Below are 14437 nucleotides of genomic sequence, written 5' to 3' on the forward strand. Positions count from 1 at the left end.
AACAAGAACAGGAACAGGAACAGGAACAGGAACAGGAGCAGGAACAGGAGCAGGAGCAGGAGCAGGAGCAGGAGCAGGGACAGGAGCAGGAACAGGAGCTGGAACAGGAGCAGCAGTAGGAGCAGGAGCAGGAGCAGGAGCAGGAACAGGAACAGGAGCAGGAACAGGAGCAGGAACAGGAGCAGGAACAGGAACAGGAGCAGGAGCAGGAGCAGGAACAGGAACAGGAGCAGGAACAGGAACAGGAGCAGGAACAGGAGCAGGAGCAGCAGCAGGAGCAGCAGCAGGAGCAGGAACAGGAACAGGAACAGGAACAGGAGCAGGAACAGGAACAGGAACAGGAACAGGAGCAGCAACAGGAGCAGGAGCAGGAACAGGAACAGGAGCAGCAGGAGCAGAAGCAGAAGCAGCAGGAGCAGGAGGGGCAGCAGCAGCAGGAACAGGAGCAGAAACAGGAACAGGAGCAGGAGCAGGAGCAGGAACAGGAGCAGGAACAGGAGCAGGAGCAAGAGCAGGAACAGGAGCAGGAGCAGAAACAGGAACAGGAGCAGCAGCAGCAGCAGCAGCAGGAGCAGCAGCAGGAGCAGCAGCAGCAGCAGCAGCAGGAGCAGAAGCAGCAGCAGGAGCAGGAACATGAACAGCAGCAGCAGGAGCAGCAGACACACCCCAAGCACTCACCGTGGCCCTTTTCCTCAGGAACGCGTCCGCTTCGTCCACGAACAGCAGCAGGCTGCAAAGGGAAAGCACAGGAACAGGACAGGGGGAAGTGAGGCTCAGCTGCCTGCAGGACCCTCCTGCCCCACTGCCAGGCACCCAGAGCTGCAATAAACCCCCAAAGTTTTGCACAAGTCCTTTCCTCTGACAGCTAAGCTGCAGCAACCTGTCCGTGCTGTGCTCCTGGACCAACCCAGCAGCTAAGAATTTATTATTTTTGTTATTTCACACACCTCAGGCCATCAATCTGCCCCCAGGCCCCTGGAGTTCTGTTTCCTGCTGTTCAGAAGCACATTGAAGCAAGACTAAGGCACAGGACCTGAAACTCCTCTGGATTTCTAAATCTAGCTGGGAGTTTTCATAGTTTGTAGCTTGTGGCTGGCAGTGCTGGATGTTAGTGCCAAGCTGCAGTAAATATTTGAAATTTAGACCTGCTGAAGTCTGGGAGTGCTGTTTTACCATTCCCTCCTCTTTACAGAGATGTGTGCAAGGGCACAAAGCAGAAATCTTGGTGACAGTGACACCTCCCTGCCATTTTTCCACTCTGAGAAGCTCAGAGTCCTCTGCTCAGCCTGCTCTGTTGTTTTGTGAGCTTTTTTTTTCTTTTCCAAAGCACAACACCACTAATGTAATGGTTCTACTACCTGTGGAGAAGTGAATTAATAAAGCCCATGAATTATTCACCAAAATAAATTCACTTACAACCCAAGGGCAGTGCTCTTCCCAAGGGACTGAGCCTGTAAAGATGTTTATCAATAACAGAAGCAGGCTGCTCATAAAGCTGTCACAGCTTGTATTACCTCTGCCTAGCTTTTTTTCCAGGGGATTTCAGGCCTATTAACATCTTCCACCCAGCCCCAGCTTCTCCCAAATATTCTCTGCAGAGGTGTCTGTTAGCACAATTTCACCTAATAAAGGCAACAGCTAAGGCTGGTGGATATTCAGAATTAAATTTGCTTAAATGCTTCAGCACAACTGGAGGTGAGATATTGATTCTGTGGACACATGTAAGCTTTGATCAGCAAGTGTAAGAAGCTGAAATGCACAGAAAATTTTATCAGGGCAGAGAAATTCAGACCCAGGCAGTGCTGGAAAAGAATTCCTTAATGGAAGAATCCAGCTGAGCATCCTCACTTCTCTTCCAATTTCTCACTTAAATTCTCAGCTCACTTAAATTCTAACACCTTCCCTTCTATTGTTCCTCAGGAAAGAAGCTTAAAAATGTAAATCCTTGGGATGTTTCTTTGTGAGAGGAAATGGAAAGACTGAGGTGATGAATGAAGCAAGGATTAAAAGAGACACTGCAAGATAATGCCCATCTCAAGCAATCAGAGAGCACATAAATCACTGGGCAGCCACATTTACAGATCTGAGATCAAACCAGCACAAAACACCCCCTAAAAGTTCAATATTAGCAGGATTTTACCATCCTGGCTGGACAAACAACTGCTCAGCTACCTCTGCACTGCAAAAATCCATTTACATGGGTAGGAGAAAATTAACTCCACACATTTCTACAAAATCTGGGAGCCAAGATTGAGCCTCAGCATGAGGATTCTCTGCAGATAAAAATTTGTTTTAAAGGTGACTGGAAAAGCAAAAGTTCTTTTTTGTGTTTGGGATTTTTATACTTTAGCATCTGTCTCCTCCTTATCCTCTTTTATTTATAATTCACTCCTCCTGCTTGAGACTCAAAAGTAAACAAGAAGCTGGATTTAAATACTATCAGTGTTTAAAATTTGAGCAGTTGCAACAGGGAACATCCAGAGTGTGAGCACCTGATTTGTGCTAAATCTTCTAATTACTGTCAGATCATTAATCACCCTGAAGGAAATTTGTCCCAGCTTTCAAGTGGGCAGGAAATCTCCTCCTGCTTGGTGAGATCAGACAATCAAATGATGACTGAGCTGGAAAAGTTGGTGTAAAAAGGGGTTGAGAGAAAGAAGAGAAGAGAAGAGAAGAGAAGAGAAGAGAAGAGAAGAGAAGAGAAGAGAAGAGAAGAGAAGAGAAGAGAAGAGAAGAGAAGAGAAGAGAAGAGAAGAGAAGAGAAGAGAAGAGAAGAGAAGAGAAGAGAAGAGAAGAGAAGAGAAGAGAAGAGAAGAGAAGAGAAGAGAAGAGAAGAGAAGAGAAGAGAAGAGAAGAGAAGAGAAGAGAAGAGAAGAGAAGAGAAGAGAAGAGAAAAGAGAAGAGAGAAAAGAGAAAAAAGAGAGAAGAGGCTTTTAGCTTTTTAAATATTACTAATCATCAGGGATTCACCCATTCTAGGAAATCTTTACATTTGGGTTTGCTCAGTGTTACCTCACTCAATAACAGTGTCTGAGGGGCTGAGCTGCTCTGTGTGAGGGTTTTTTGAGAAAAAAAAACAAAGTGAGGATTCAAGAAAAGCTCAACTTACCCTCTCCTACTGGTGTTGGCCCAGTCAAAGAGTTTGTGCATGGCTGTGACCCCTTCCCTGCCCATGGGGGCCACGTCCCCTCCTGTCATGATGGCATAGTCCATGCCTGAGTGCACAGCTAATTTCTGGAAGGAAACAAAAACCAGCAAATTAAACCTTTTCTTTCACTGCAAGGCCATGGAGGATGAAGAGGGAATTAAAGCAGTTTAGTCCTGTCAGTGTTATATCACTTAGAGTCAATTTTAACTTGTGTATTGCTTATTTTTTCCATTTCTGTCCATCTCTATTGGCTTTAGAAACCCAAACTAGGTGGCTTTAGAAATCCAGTAGGTGCCATAATCTTCAGAAAATTACTGGGGTAGAGGTCTAATGTCCTGACAGAGGAAAAAAAATAATCAACTTGCACCAGTTTGTTAAAAAGTCGATGAAACCTCAGGTATTGTGGACAAGCAGGAAAAAAAATCAAATTCTGACTCAGATCCAGGCAAAAATCATCCTGGCAATGCCAATCTCTGCTCTGGGACTGAGCACCAGCAGAAAGAGCCCTTAGCCAAGGACATAAACCCAGCAGAGGTGGAGATGAAGTGGCTGCTGCTGTGATTCCCACAAATCCCAGCTGGAAAAGCTGCTCTGCCTCCTCTCAGCACCAGGATCCAAGTGGCTGCACTGATTCAGAGCTGAAGCAGGCAGGCTGCCCTTTCCTCCCTCCCCAACAGGAACACAATGTTTATGCAACACTCCAGCAATAGATTTCAGCCCAGGGAGGCTTCTCAGGCCCTTTGCAAGGTGCAGCTTGGCAGAATCCTGGCAGGGTTTTACCTTGGCAAAGAGAGTTTTTCCAGTGCCAGGAGGACCATACATCAGGATATTCCTGTAGAGGCTTTTGTTCTTTTTTGTGTTTCTTGTTGCTATGGCAATGTCTCTCACACGTGCTTCCAGCTGGGGCTGCAAGGGAAGAGTTAAAGGTCAGCACCAGAAAGCACCAAAAGAGCTGAACCTACCAGGTTCCCAAATCAGTACCTGCAGGAAGGAGGCAGCACTCCAGGCTCAAGCTTTTAAGTCTTAACTTCAGCTGCTCATGACTCCACACCAAGGTCATTTCCTGTCCTATGTGAGGGTTTACTCGATTTTCTGTCCACTTGGCTACAATTCTTTCATAAGAAAAAGCAGCAGGGCAGGAAGCAGTGCAGTGACTACTCTAGGAACAGATAACACCTAAATATTCACTTCCTAATGGATGCCCTGGGAGGGATATGTCAGAACATAAGCAACTCTTTGCAGTGCTAATTCCTTCTCAAGTCATAAACTCATATTTATATTACTCCTGCATTTGGGGATACTGAGAGAGAGCTATTCCTGCAGGAACATTTTCTCTCAGCAGCTTCAAGCAGCTCTTAAATTTGCCTGATAACCAGGAAGCAAATTTAGAAGCAAAAATATAGAAGTAGCACTAATTAGCAAGTTAAAAACCAATCTCAGGGTGGGTAAATGCACACAATATTTGGATTTTTTTTTTTGGCCTAGAAGCAGGTCTGGGTTCAGTAATCCTTAACTTCAGATGGCACAAGTGGAATTCTGAATATTAACATGCAGACTACAGAGAGAAACTGCACCAGAGCAAGGATTGAACTGACACTTCCAACTGCTTTTCACAGAGGGGAAAAAGGTGAACAAGCTGCTTAATGCATGTCACACTGAACACAGGAGCTTATTCATGGTCTCAGTGTCCCAAGGGTGCTATGACTCCAAAACTGCTGGAATTCCACTTCAGAAGTGAGTTTAAAGAACCAGCAGCTCTTATTTAGAATCTAAAGTCATCCTTCACAGCCCAAGACAGGAAAGCAGAGTACTCACACTGAGAACAACTCCTTCGAGGGCATCCTGAGCCTTGCTGGTGAGACGTTTACCAACCTTGAGAGGACAAATTCAGTTACTCACAGGCAGAAAAAAAAACCACATTTGGACATCCTAGAGAATGCCAGTGGGCTCAGCCCATTCTCCCTCCAATATTCTGTTTATTCAGACCCACTGACAACCCCAGCTTGAGTTTTGCTGAGTGGAACAAAACTGAATTTTATTCAGACCCACTGACAACCCCAGCTTGAGTTTTGCTGAGTGGAACAAAGCTGAATTTTATTCAGACCCACTGACATCTCCAGCCTGAGTTTTGCTGAGTGTAACAAAGCTGAATTTTACCTTGATGGGATGTTTGAGAGCCTCCAGCACTGTGATCCTGGAGGTTTCCCTCACCAGGGAGGGTTTGCCCAGCCGTGCCTCGATGTAACGCCCCGCCACAGCCGTGGCATTTTTGGCAGAATAAACCCCCACTGCCAGCAGGGTCAGGCCTGCCACCTGCAAAAAAACAAAAAAAAAAAAGGGGAAAAATGAACAAAAACCACTTGGCAAGGCAGTGCTGGTGTGTGCAGCTTGTCCTGTGGTGGGGAATTAAGATTCAGGACAAATGCTGAGCAGGAGGGGTTTATTTTTGGTAAGGTGTTTTATCCCTGTTCAGACAGTCAAGGTCTCACACAAAAGCACAAGGGAAGAATTTAGTCCTGAGTCCAAAATGTGTGGGGCTGTCCAGATTTTCAACTGGATTGAGTAATGAAGATAAAAGAGCCACAGCAGCCAGGTGCTGCCTGCCAGAATTCCCCTCAGCACAGCAAAAAATGAAAGCTGAGTTGAAGATGCCAAGGTAAAATTGAATGTGGCTGAATTGTGGCTGCCACCAAGGCAAGGCATAAAAAGGGAATATCTGCTAAAGGTGCCAGCCCCAACACAACAGGGAATTGGGGATTCCAGAGGAGCAGCAAAGCCAAAACCATCATGGGATGGGAACTGCCATCACTGCACTGGGCTGCTCCCTCAGAAACACAAATGAGACATTGCCATCGATCTGCCAGTGAAGCAGAAACACTCCAGACTCAGGAGTCAGCTTAAAGCTGATGCCAATAATTTATATCAAAGAGCAAACTGCAGCAATTGCTTTTAAAATAAGCTGACTTCTCCTGCAAGTACAGCTCAGGGTCAAAAGCCTCAAGGACAACAAGGATGGCACTGCTCAATAAAGCATGAGCACCATCTGCTCGCTCCCACTCTGCTGAAATGTGTGACATCACTTCTGCTCTGGCTGGAAACACCAAGGGATCAGAACTGGGAGTTCCAGGAGGTGAAGAGTGCCCAATTCAGCTCAGATACAGAGCACAGATTTCACCTTTTTAGCAGCCTCCCTGTAAAAATAGTGCCATGGTTTCACGTCTCTTAAACCATCCAGCACAAAGTTCCTCTGCCTGGATGGATCTGAAATAATTTTCTCAGATTTTGGGACTTCACTGATGTTCATGTCACAAGATGCAGAGAAACAGAGCTTTAAAACAGCTCTGGATCAAACAAGAACCCAATTTCCAACTCTAAAAATCAGTCTATTTGTCATAAATTATCAAGCAAAGGAATGGGTGTCTGGTCAGTAAACAAAGTGAATTACACTAAAATCACAATGAACCAAAAAACTTGAAGTAGAACCTTTGGGGTTGTGCTTGGCTGGGAAGAGGTAGAGAAAGAGCAGCCCTTAGAATAGACAGAGCTCAAAATTCTTGATTTAAAAGAATCTTAAAATAACTGAACTGATTCTTACCTTACAGCAATTTCAAAAATTTCAAAAGCAACAGAAAATAGGAGTTCCAGCTGTGTTATTCCAAAAATATACCAACTTTTTTTTTTTTTTTTTAAAGCTATATGTCCCAAATTCACAAGAGAAGAGAATGTCAGAAGCAAAAATTGACCATAATGCAGGAAATTGGTATCTGGGTCAAATGAATGCACAGCTCAAAGCACTGATCTACAAAAAACTCTGAATTCTGCAGACACCCCAGGTACACAGGACAAAAGGAACCACTAAAAGCTTGTCTTGTTCTCCCCAGTGCTCTCAGCAAAAGGATGTTTTGTGTGTATAAAATCAGAGGGGGGCAGCAAGATTTAAAGCAAAATTTCTATTTTAACCAGCCACACTACCAAAAAAATCTATTTTCACTGCTGTTTTGTTGTAAGCATTACACTGAGAAACAACTTTGTGTCCCCAAGATTTCACTGCCAAGCTCTTTTGTCCTGTGAAAAGATGCTGCTCTGGCTTTTCATCAATTCATTTAGAGTTCTCTAAGTGCTCTCTAGGCTCCATCAAAATTAGATCTAAAGCTGTGACACCATCAGGAGTTGAACACACATTTACTGACAGGTTTTTTCTGGAAGTTACTGCCAGATCTGGCCAAGCTTACCGTGGCTGTGACTTTATCCCAGTCTGTCACAAAAGCACGGAATCCTTCCCCAAAAAGCATCCCAGCTGTCCTGTGGTAAGAAAACAGGAATTTCAAGCACTGAATTGATAAATTTTAAAGATTTTCATATTGTATTAAAGTTGTTAATCTTCTTCAGAAGTCAAAGCTAAGGGATCACCTCAGAATTGGAACATGAACAAGCATGGAAAATACATTTATAATCATCTGATGCCTACACCTGAGCTGGGATTAAATCCAGAAAAGCATCTGGCCTTAAGATGGTATCAATTTATTTCTTTAATGCATTATTTGTGCTGAACTGTAGGAATTTAAAGCTTTTTTTTTTGTGCAAAATCTCAAAGGAACTAAAATGAACCAATTCCAAACCTAAACACCCATCCCTGTGGATCCAAACTGCTTTTTACCTTTGTGGGGGATGTTCTGAAAGGACTGAGGGGAGCTGCAAGAACTGAGGGGTTCTCAGAGGAACTGAGCTGTAGGACTGGAAATCAGGGTTTGAAATCACCTCTTAGAAAAACTCTATCACCATAAAGGGCTCTGGTTCCAGTCAGGTGACAGTGCACTGAAATTCCTCAGAGAATTTCCCCAGGTTCTCCCAAATCCTGAGATACACTTGGAGAAACACCAGAGGAATAAACCCAGCTTCTCCAAAATCCTGAGATACACCTGGAGAAGCACCAGGCTGAAATTCCTCAGAGGAACAAACTTCAGCTTTTCCAACATGCTGGGACACAACTGGAGAAGGACCACAGGAACAAACTCCAGGTTCTCCCAAATCCTGAGATCCCAGGTTCTCCCAAATCCTGAGATACACTTGGAGAAGCACCAGGCTGAAATTCCTCAGAAGAACAAAGCTCAGGTTCTCCCAAATCCTGAGATATACCTTGGACAAGCACCAGAAGAACAAACCCCAGGTTCTCCCACACACTGGGACACTTGGACAAACAACAGAGGAATAAACCCCAGGTTCTCCCACATGTGGGGACACACTTGGAGAAGCACCAGGCTGAAATTCCTCAGAGGAATAAACCCCAGCTTTTCCAACATGCTGGGACACAACTGGAGAAGCACCAGAGGAACAAGCCCCAGGTTCTCCCACACACTGGGACACACCTGGAGAGGCACCAGGCTGAAATTCCTCAAAAGAACAAACCCCAGGACACACTTGGAGAACCACCAAGAGGAACAAACCCCAGGTTATCCCAAATCCTGAGAGACACTTGGAGAAGCATCAAGAGGAACAAACCCCAGGTTCTCCCAAACCCTGGGACACACTTGGACAAACACCAGAGGAACAAGCCCCAGGTTCTCCCACACACTGGGACACACCTGGAGAAGCACCAGGCTGAAATTCCTCAGAAGAACAAAGCCCAGGTTCTCCCAAATCCTGGGACACAACTGGAGAAACACCAAAAGGAACAAACCCCAGGTTCTCCCACACTCCTGGGACACACTTGGATGAACACCAGAAGAACAAACCCCAGGTTCTCTCACACACCAGGACACTTGGACAAACACCAAAGGAACCAACCCCAGGTTCTCTCACACACCGGGACACTCGGACAAACACCAGAGGAACCAACCCCAGGCTGTCCCACACTCCTGGGGGAGCTGCAGGCCCTGGCCTGACCTACTTGAGGGACTCGAGCACGGTCTGGCGGTGCTCGGCCGCCTTGAGGCGGATCTGCTCGCGGATGATGTCGGCGTTCTCGCGCTCGGCCTTGGCGCGCGCCCGCGCCTCCGCCTCCACCCGCAGCATCTCGTTCTTGTGCCGCAGCTCCATCTCCCTCTCCACGGTGGCTTGGGGGGAAAAAAACACAGCAGAGAGGTGAAGATTTGGGGTGGTTTAATGCCAGGGAGCAGGGAAATCATTGTGTACCGATTGGAGAAGCAAAATGGTGTCGGTCCCAAACGGGATTTTGGAAGCTCAAAATTGTGTGAAAGGAGAATTAAAAAGAAATAAGGAGTGAAATAACTCAACCCTACAGGTTGTTTTATTCCCTCCCACATCTGTGCTGGGAGCAAACCAGTCTGCCCACCCCATTCAAACACAAATTGCCTCAGCATTTCTGGGACTTGCACCCCAGTGGAGTTCTGCAAACTGGAAATTCTGGAAATTCCCAAAACAAAAAGAAACTGAGCAAGTTTCACGCTCCAACTTTTTTATTTTCTGCAGGAAACTGAATGGAGATGAGGTGACACAGATTCAACCACTCCTCCCAGATGTTTTGTTTCTCTCCCCTTCTCAAAACTGGTTCTATTTTAGGTTGTTCCAGTATGAAACCAGAATTTCAGTTATTCTGTCAGGAGATGCTGACAGTTCACTGAGAAATCCAGGAGTGACAGAGCAGATGTTGAGGAGTGCAGAAACCTTGGAAGCAGTTGGTCATTTCAGCACTACTGGGATTTACCTGTTCTTGCCAATCTGACATCAAACCCAGCAAGGACACAAAGATCAGCACAGGATTCCACAGGGCCTCACACCCTGAGCAGAGCTGAACAAATCCTCACCTCGCCTCATGGCCTCCTGCTTCTGCACAGACTCCTCCTGCTTCCTCAGATTCTCCTCATTGGCAAGTTGCTGCAGGGAGAGATGACAGCAGAAGAGATGTTGATGTTGCAAGAACTCCATCAAGTATAAACTGAAGTGTTATAAATATTTTCAAGAAGCTGGTGCTCAGCTTGAAATGTTTTCTTCTCCTCATCTCCCACATTCACCCTCCTAATTCCAATCCGCTGCTTTGTCCTAATGCCCAGCCCTGGATGTGCCAGGCCAGCACTGCTGATGCTGAGCAGATAAAACAGATAAAATGTGCCCAGCAGAGCTCCAGAGCATCTCTTGGATTTGAGAAGGTTCCCAGCCCATTCCCAGCTGGATCAGAGCTCCAGATCAGGATTCCTCCCCTACCTGCTGTCGCATTTGCTCGTCGTAGCGCTGCCGTGCCAGCTTGTCCTGGTACTGGGCTCTCTTCAAAAAACAAAACAGAATTCAGAATCCACAGATTAGGCAGTTAAAAAAACAGCTTGGTCCTAAGGGAAATGAGGTTCAGGAGGAAAAAAAACAGAATAAAATGGAAAAATCCACAGAAACAAAAAATTATCCTGGGTTTCAATGTGAACAGGGCAAAATATTCTCAGTCAGCACCAAAAACTCCTCTGTGTTGAGAAGTCTCTACAGTCTGACTTCATTTTAAGGGATCACAGATGTCAAAACAAAGAGCAAGTATTTCTTGGCCCAGAAAAGGAGACTTCACTGGGAAAAACAAGGTTTTCATGCTGTAAACCACATTATCTGGCTTGGTGACTGCAAGCAATAGAACTGTCAGGATGTGCTGATGGGCTCTGGGTTTGATAAAGATTTACTTGTTCCTCATTAATTCCTCTTATCAATTTTCCATAAATAAACCCAAATCATCTCCACTGGGCTGGAAGAGGGCTGAGGATCCACATCCACCAGCAAGGAGGTGACATCATTCTCTATTCCAAACACAGGGATAGCAGAACAGCTTGGGAATGATCTCAGCAACAGTAAAACATCATGAATTAAATCAAGATTGAGTTTGCTGGGATTTCAAATAACCCATGAGTTTTCAAATGATGCCCTGTGAGCAGCAGGAGGTGAAGAACCAACCCCTGAGAGCAGCTGAGGGTGTAGCTGCTTCCTGGGCCAGCCCTGCTCAAAGTCCAAACTCTGCCAGGGCAAAAGCACCACGTGCCAAATAAACAGTTGTAGCAAATTTTCCAAGCTGGATAAACCATGAGAATCAATCAATTCTCTCATCTCCAGTGCTCTCACAGTAAGAAATCACCATAATTTAGATTTTAGTAAAAGTCAGCCTTTTTTTTTCCCTGTTTCAGGATTATTGCCACATCAGTGACCCAAGCTCAAACAAACCAGCACTGCTCACAACAACTCAGATTTGTATCACTTCTCCTCTTAAGATATTTTTTCCTGTTTAATTCAGAAGAAACAGGGTTTCAAGCTACTTAAGACTGAAATCTAAATAACTCAGAGCCATTGCACTGTCCAGGCTAACACAGCTGATAAACCAGTATTGCTCAACAATTCCCTGAAAAACCCTTTAGGAAAATCCCCAAAAAATCCAGAATGAGAGAAACTGTTTGCACCAGTTCCTTTGGATGTTCAAGAACTTGGGAACAAAAGTCCAAGAGGACTAAAAACCCAGCTCAGCATTACAAATTCAGCCTGTGAACACTCCCAGACCTCTGGCTGCCCACAACCCCCTCACCCCAAAAAGGAATAATTAATTAAAGGGATAATGAAAGGGATAATTAATGCATCATTGCCTTTTCTATAAGGGAGGATACAAGCAAGGTCTGCCCTCACTTGGCTTCCCCCTCATTCCCTTACTGCTTGATGCTGTTTGGTTTCTTCATTGAGTGTTTTCCTTCTCTCCTCTGCTTGGACCCTGATCTGCTCGTTCTTCAGCTGTTCTATGGCAGCTTCATACTCCTGGTGGAAAAATCAGAGAATTTAATCATCAGGAATTCATAAATCACCCCAGAGAGAAATTCTACTGGCAATTCTATTCCAAGAAATCACTCTGTCATCAGAGTGGTACCATTAAAAGATGATCACTGACACAAGAAATTTAAAATATGATACCAAAATGATGGTAAGAAATAGCATAATTAACCATTTCAGGATTAAACACAATTTTAAAAAGAGACCAATCAACACCCAAACAATCCCTAAATTCCTTTATAACAAAACAGAAGCCTGTCCTTCACCAACTACTTTAAAGTTCCCACAGAAGCCTCCTGTCATTCCCCAAACCCAGCAGTGATATTCCAGGAGTTACAAAACCACTCAAGTTTTAATCAAAGCCATAAAAAAAGTCAGAATAGGCCAAATTAGCTGTGACTTCACCTCCCAGAATTATTTTTTTTTTCTTAACACAAATAACTCCTATTTGCTGAAGCTGAACAGAATGGAAAATTTTTCATCCTCTGCAGAGGAAAGATTTTAATTTTTGTCCCTCCCAAAGCTGCCTGAGGAGTTCCAACATGAGAAATCCCAACACACCTTCAGTTTGGTTTGCTGCTCCAGCTGCAAGGTCTGCTCCTGCATCTGGGCAAGGTTCAGAGCATCTTTGGCATGGCCTGGAGGGTGGGAAGAGATGATGGACAGTGAGAAATCTTTTCTCAGCAAACAAACTGCTGAATGCACCCTGTTCCTGGAGCAATGGCACTTTCAGCCCTCCAGGGAATAAATTATTATGGAAATTTCTCAGTGGAAAAAATCCAGCCAAGGCCAGGCTGGATGGGGCTGGAGCAGTGGAATGAGATGGGATTTAAGGTCCTTTCCAACCCAAACCATTCTGGGAACCTGTGATTTTATGAAGATGCTCTGGTGGCTCCCTCTCCCCTCACAAACCCTTGGGAAGCACTCAGAGATCTGTGACTGGGAATGCTGATCCAGAGGCTGCCCTGGACAGGGACACAGGATTGTGTTAAAAACACAATTTATTATCCTGGTAAAATTTAAAAGGTTTAATAAAAAGACAATAGGAGATACATAAAGCAAAGGGTTAAAATGGTTGGGTGCTTGGTAAGTTGTATGTATTTTACAATATATTAATTTGTTTCATATTTATAGTTATGTGTAGTTAAACTTTTTATGGGAACTGTTTATATGGGTACTTTTTGGGTTTGCTTTTTTAGAGCATGGGGTTTATTTGGCTTGTGGTTTTAATTGTTTTTTTTATTATTTTTTAATTTGGGTGGTGGTCCTGGCCTTTTGTAATTGTTGTGTTAGCTGTAGGGTTTTTATTATGTATTTACAGGTTGTTATTTTAACTAAGTGGGTACTTTAAGCATACTGTCTTTACAAAGCTTATGTTTAACTTTTGCTATTAGAAGAAAAGAAAAAAAGCTTATAGCCATACAGAAAAGCGATTTTAACATTATACACACAGCATTTATCTCAATATTTGCACAAAGCCAACAACATGCTATACACTTATAACAATTGTGTCTGAACAGATCGGGAATATCCCATGAGGGACACCCCACACCCTCTCTGAATTCTGATCCAGAGTGGAACACACAATTAATTCCTCACATTCAGCAAGAATTCCCTGGGCATCGCTTCCTGCCCTTCCCTCACGTCCCACAGCCGGGCCCCACGGATCAGATCCCTCTCCCAGCTCCGACATCGCCTCTTCCCCATCCCCACACCCCGAGGAGCTCTCCCACCCCATCCCCTCACGCACGGGACGCGTCCAACTCCCGCGCCGCCTTGGCCGCGCGCTCCAGGCCCGTGGGGTCGAAGTTGCTCCATTTGTCCTTGGGCGTCTGACGGTCCCCGGAGCCGCCTCCACCGGGGACGGGCGGCAGGGAGAGGCCGGCAGCACCGCCCGCGCCTGTGCCGGTACCCGGGGGTGCCGCGTCCCCGCCGCCGCCCGGTGCGGAGCCGCGGTTCAGCCCGAACAGCCACGACATGAGGGCGGCGGCGCCGGCTGCACGCGGGGGACGCGCCGCGACACGTGCGCATGCGCCCACGGCGCGCCGGCCTCCCATTGGTTCGCCGGGGAGGCGCGCCGCGCTCTGATTGGTGGAGAGGCGCCGTGCGTGGGGTTTGATTGGTTGAGGGAGGTGGGAGGGGCCGTGTGGGGACGGAGCGCCAGGAGGGACAAAAGGGGCGGGGCGGCGCTTCCGCGTAGCAACGGGAGGGCGGGGCGTTGCTAAGGGCCGCGAGGGGGGCGCGGCCTTGGGTTAACACTGAATTTCCTTGGAAATTGGCGCAGATCTAGGAAATCCCGGATTTCCTTGAGATCGGTTCAGGCCTTGCAGTTATCCCGGATTTCCTTGAAATCGGTTCAGGGCTTGGAGTTATCTCGGGTTTCCTTGGAAATTGGTTCGGGCCTAGAAGTTATCCTGGATTTCTATGGAAATTGGCACAGCCTTGGAGTTATCCCGGATTTCCATAGAAATTGGTTCAGGCCTTGGAGTTATCCCAGATTTCCTTGGAGTTATCCCGGATTTCTATGGAAATTGGCACGGCCTTGGAGTT

General features: G+C 45.8%; 1 protein-coding gene across 1 annotated transcript in view; it reads right to left on the bottom strand.

The window, feature by feature from the left end:
- The window catches only part of LOC117006984 (ATPase family AAA domain-containing protein 3), a 29086-nt gene extending 15189 nt beyond the window's left edge, over positions 1 to 13897 (bottom strand). Inside the window, exons 1-12 of the mRNA XM_033079824.1 lie at positions 13638 to 13897; positions 12449 to 12525; positions 11774 to 11875; positions 10310 to 10369; positions 9913 to 9982; positions 9036 to 9201; positions 7381 to 7450; positions 5306 to 5461; positions 4964 to 5020; positions 3929 to 4054; positions 3110 to 3234; positions 679 to 730 (exon numbers count right to left, since the gene is read on the bottom strand). Of these exons, the coding sequence (XP_032935715.1) occupies positions 679 to 730; positions 3110 to 3234; positions 3929 to 4054; positions 4964 to 5020; positions 5306 to 5461; positions 7381 to 7450; positions 9036 to 9201; positions 9913 to 9982; positions 10310 to 10369; positions 11774 to 11875; positions 12449 to 12525; positions 13638 to 13866 (1290 nt within the window). The 5' untranslated portion in view covers positions 13867 to 13897. The remainder of the gene's footprint in view (positions 1 to 678; positions 731 to 3109; positions 3235 to 3928; positions 4055 to 4963; positions 5021 to 5305; positions 5462 to 7380; positions 7451 to 9035; positions 9202 to 9912; positions 9983 to 10309; positions 10370 to 11773; positions 11876 to 12448; positions 12526 to 13637) is intronic.
- Between the last annotated feature and the right edge of the window lie 540 nt (positions 13898 to 14437).

Source organism: Catharus ustulatus, chromosome 24, assembly GCF_009819885.2.
Source record: "Catharus ustulatus isolate bCatUst1 chromosome 24, bCatUst1.pri.v2, whole genome shotgun sequence".
Lineage (NCBI taxonomy): Eukaryota > Metazoa > Chordata > Aves > Passeriformes > Turdidae > Catharus > Catharus ustulatus.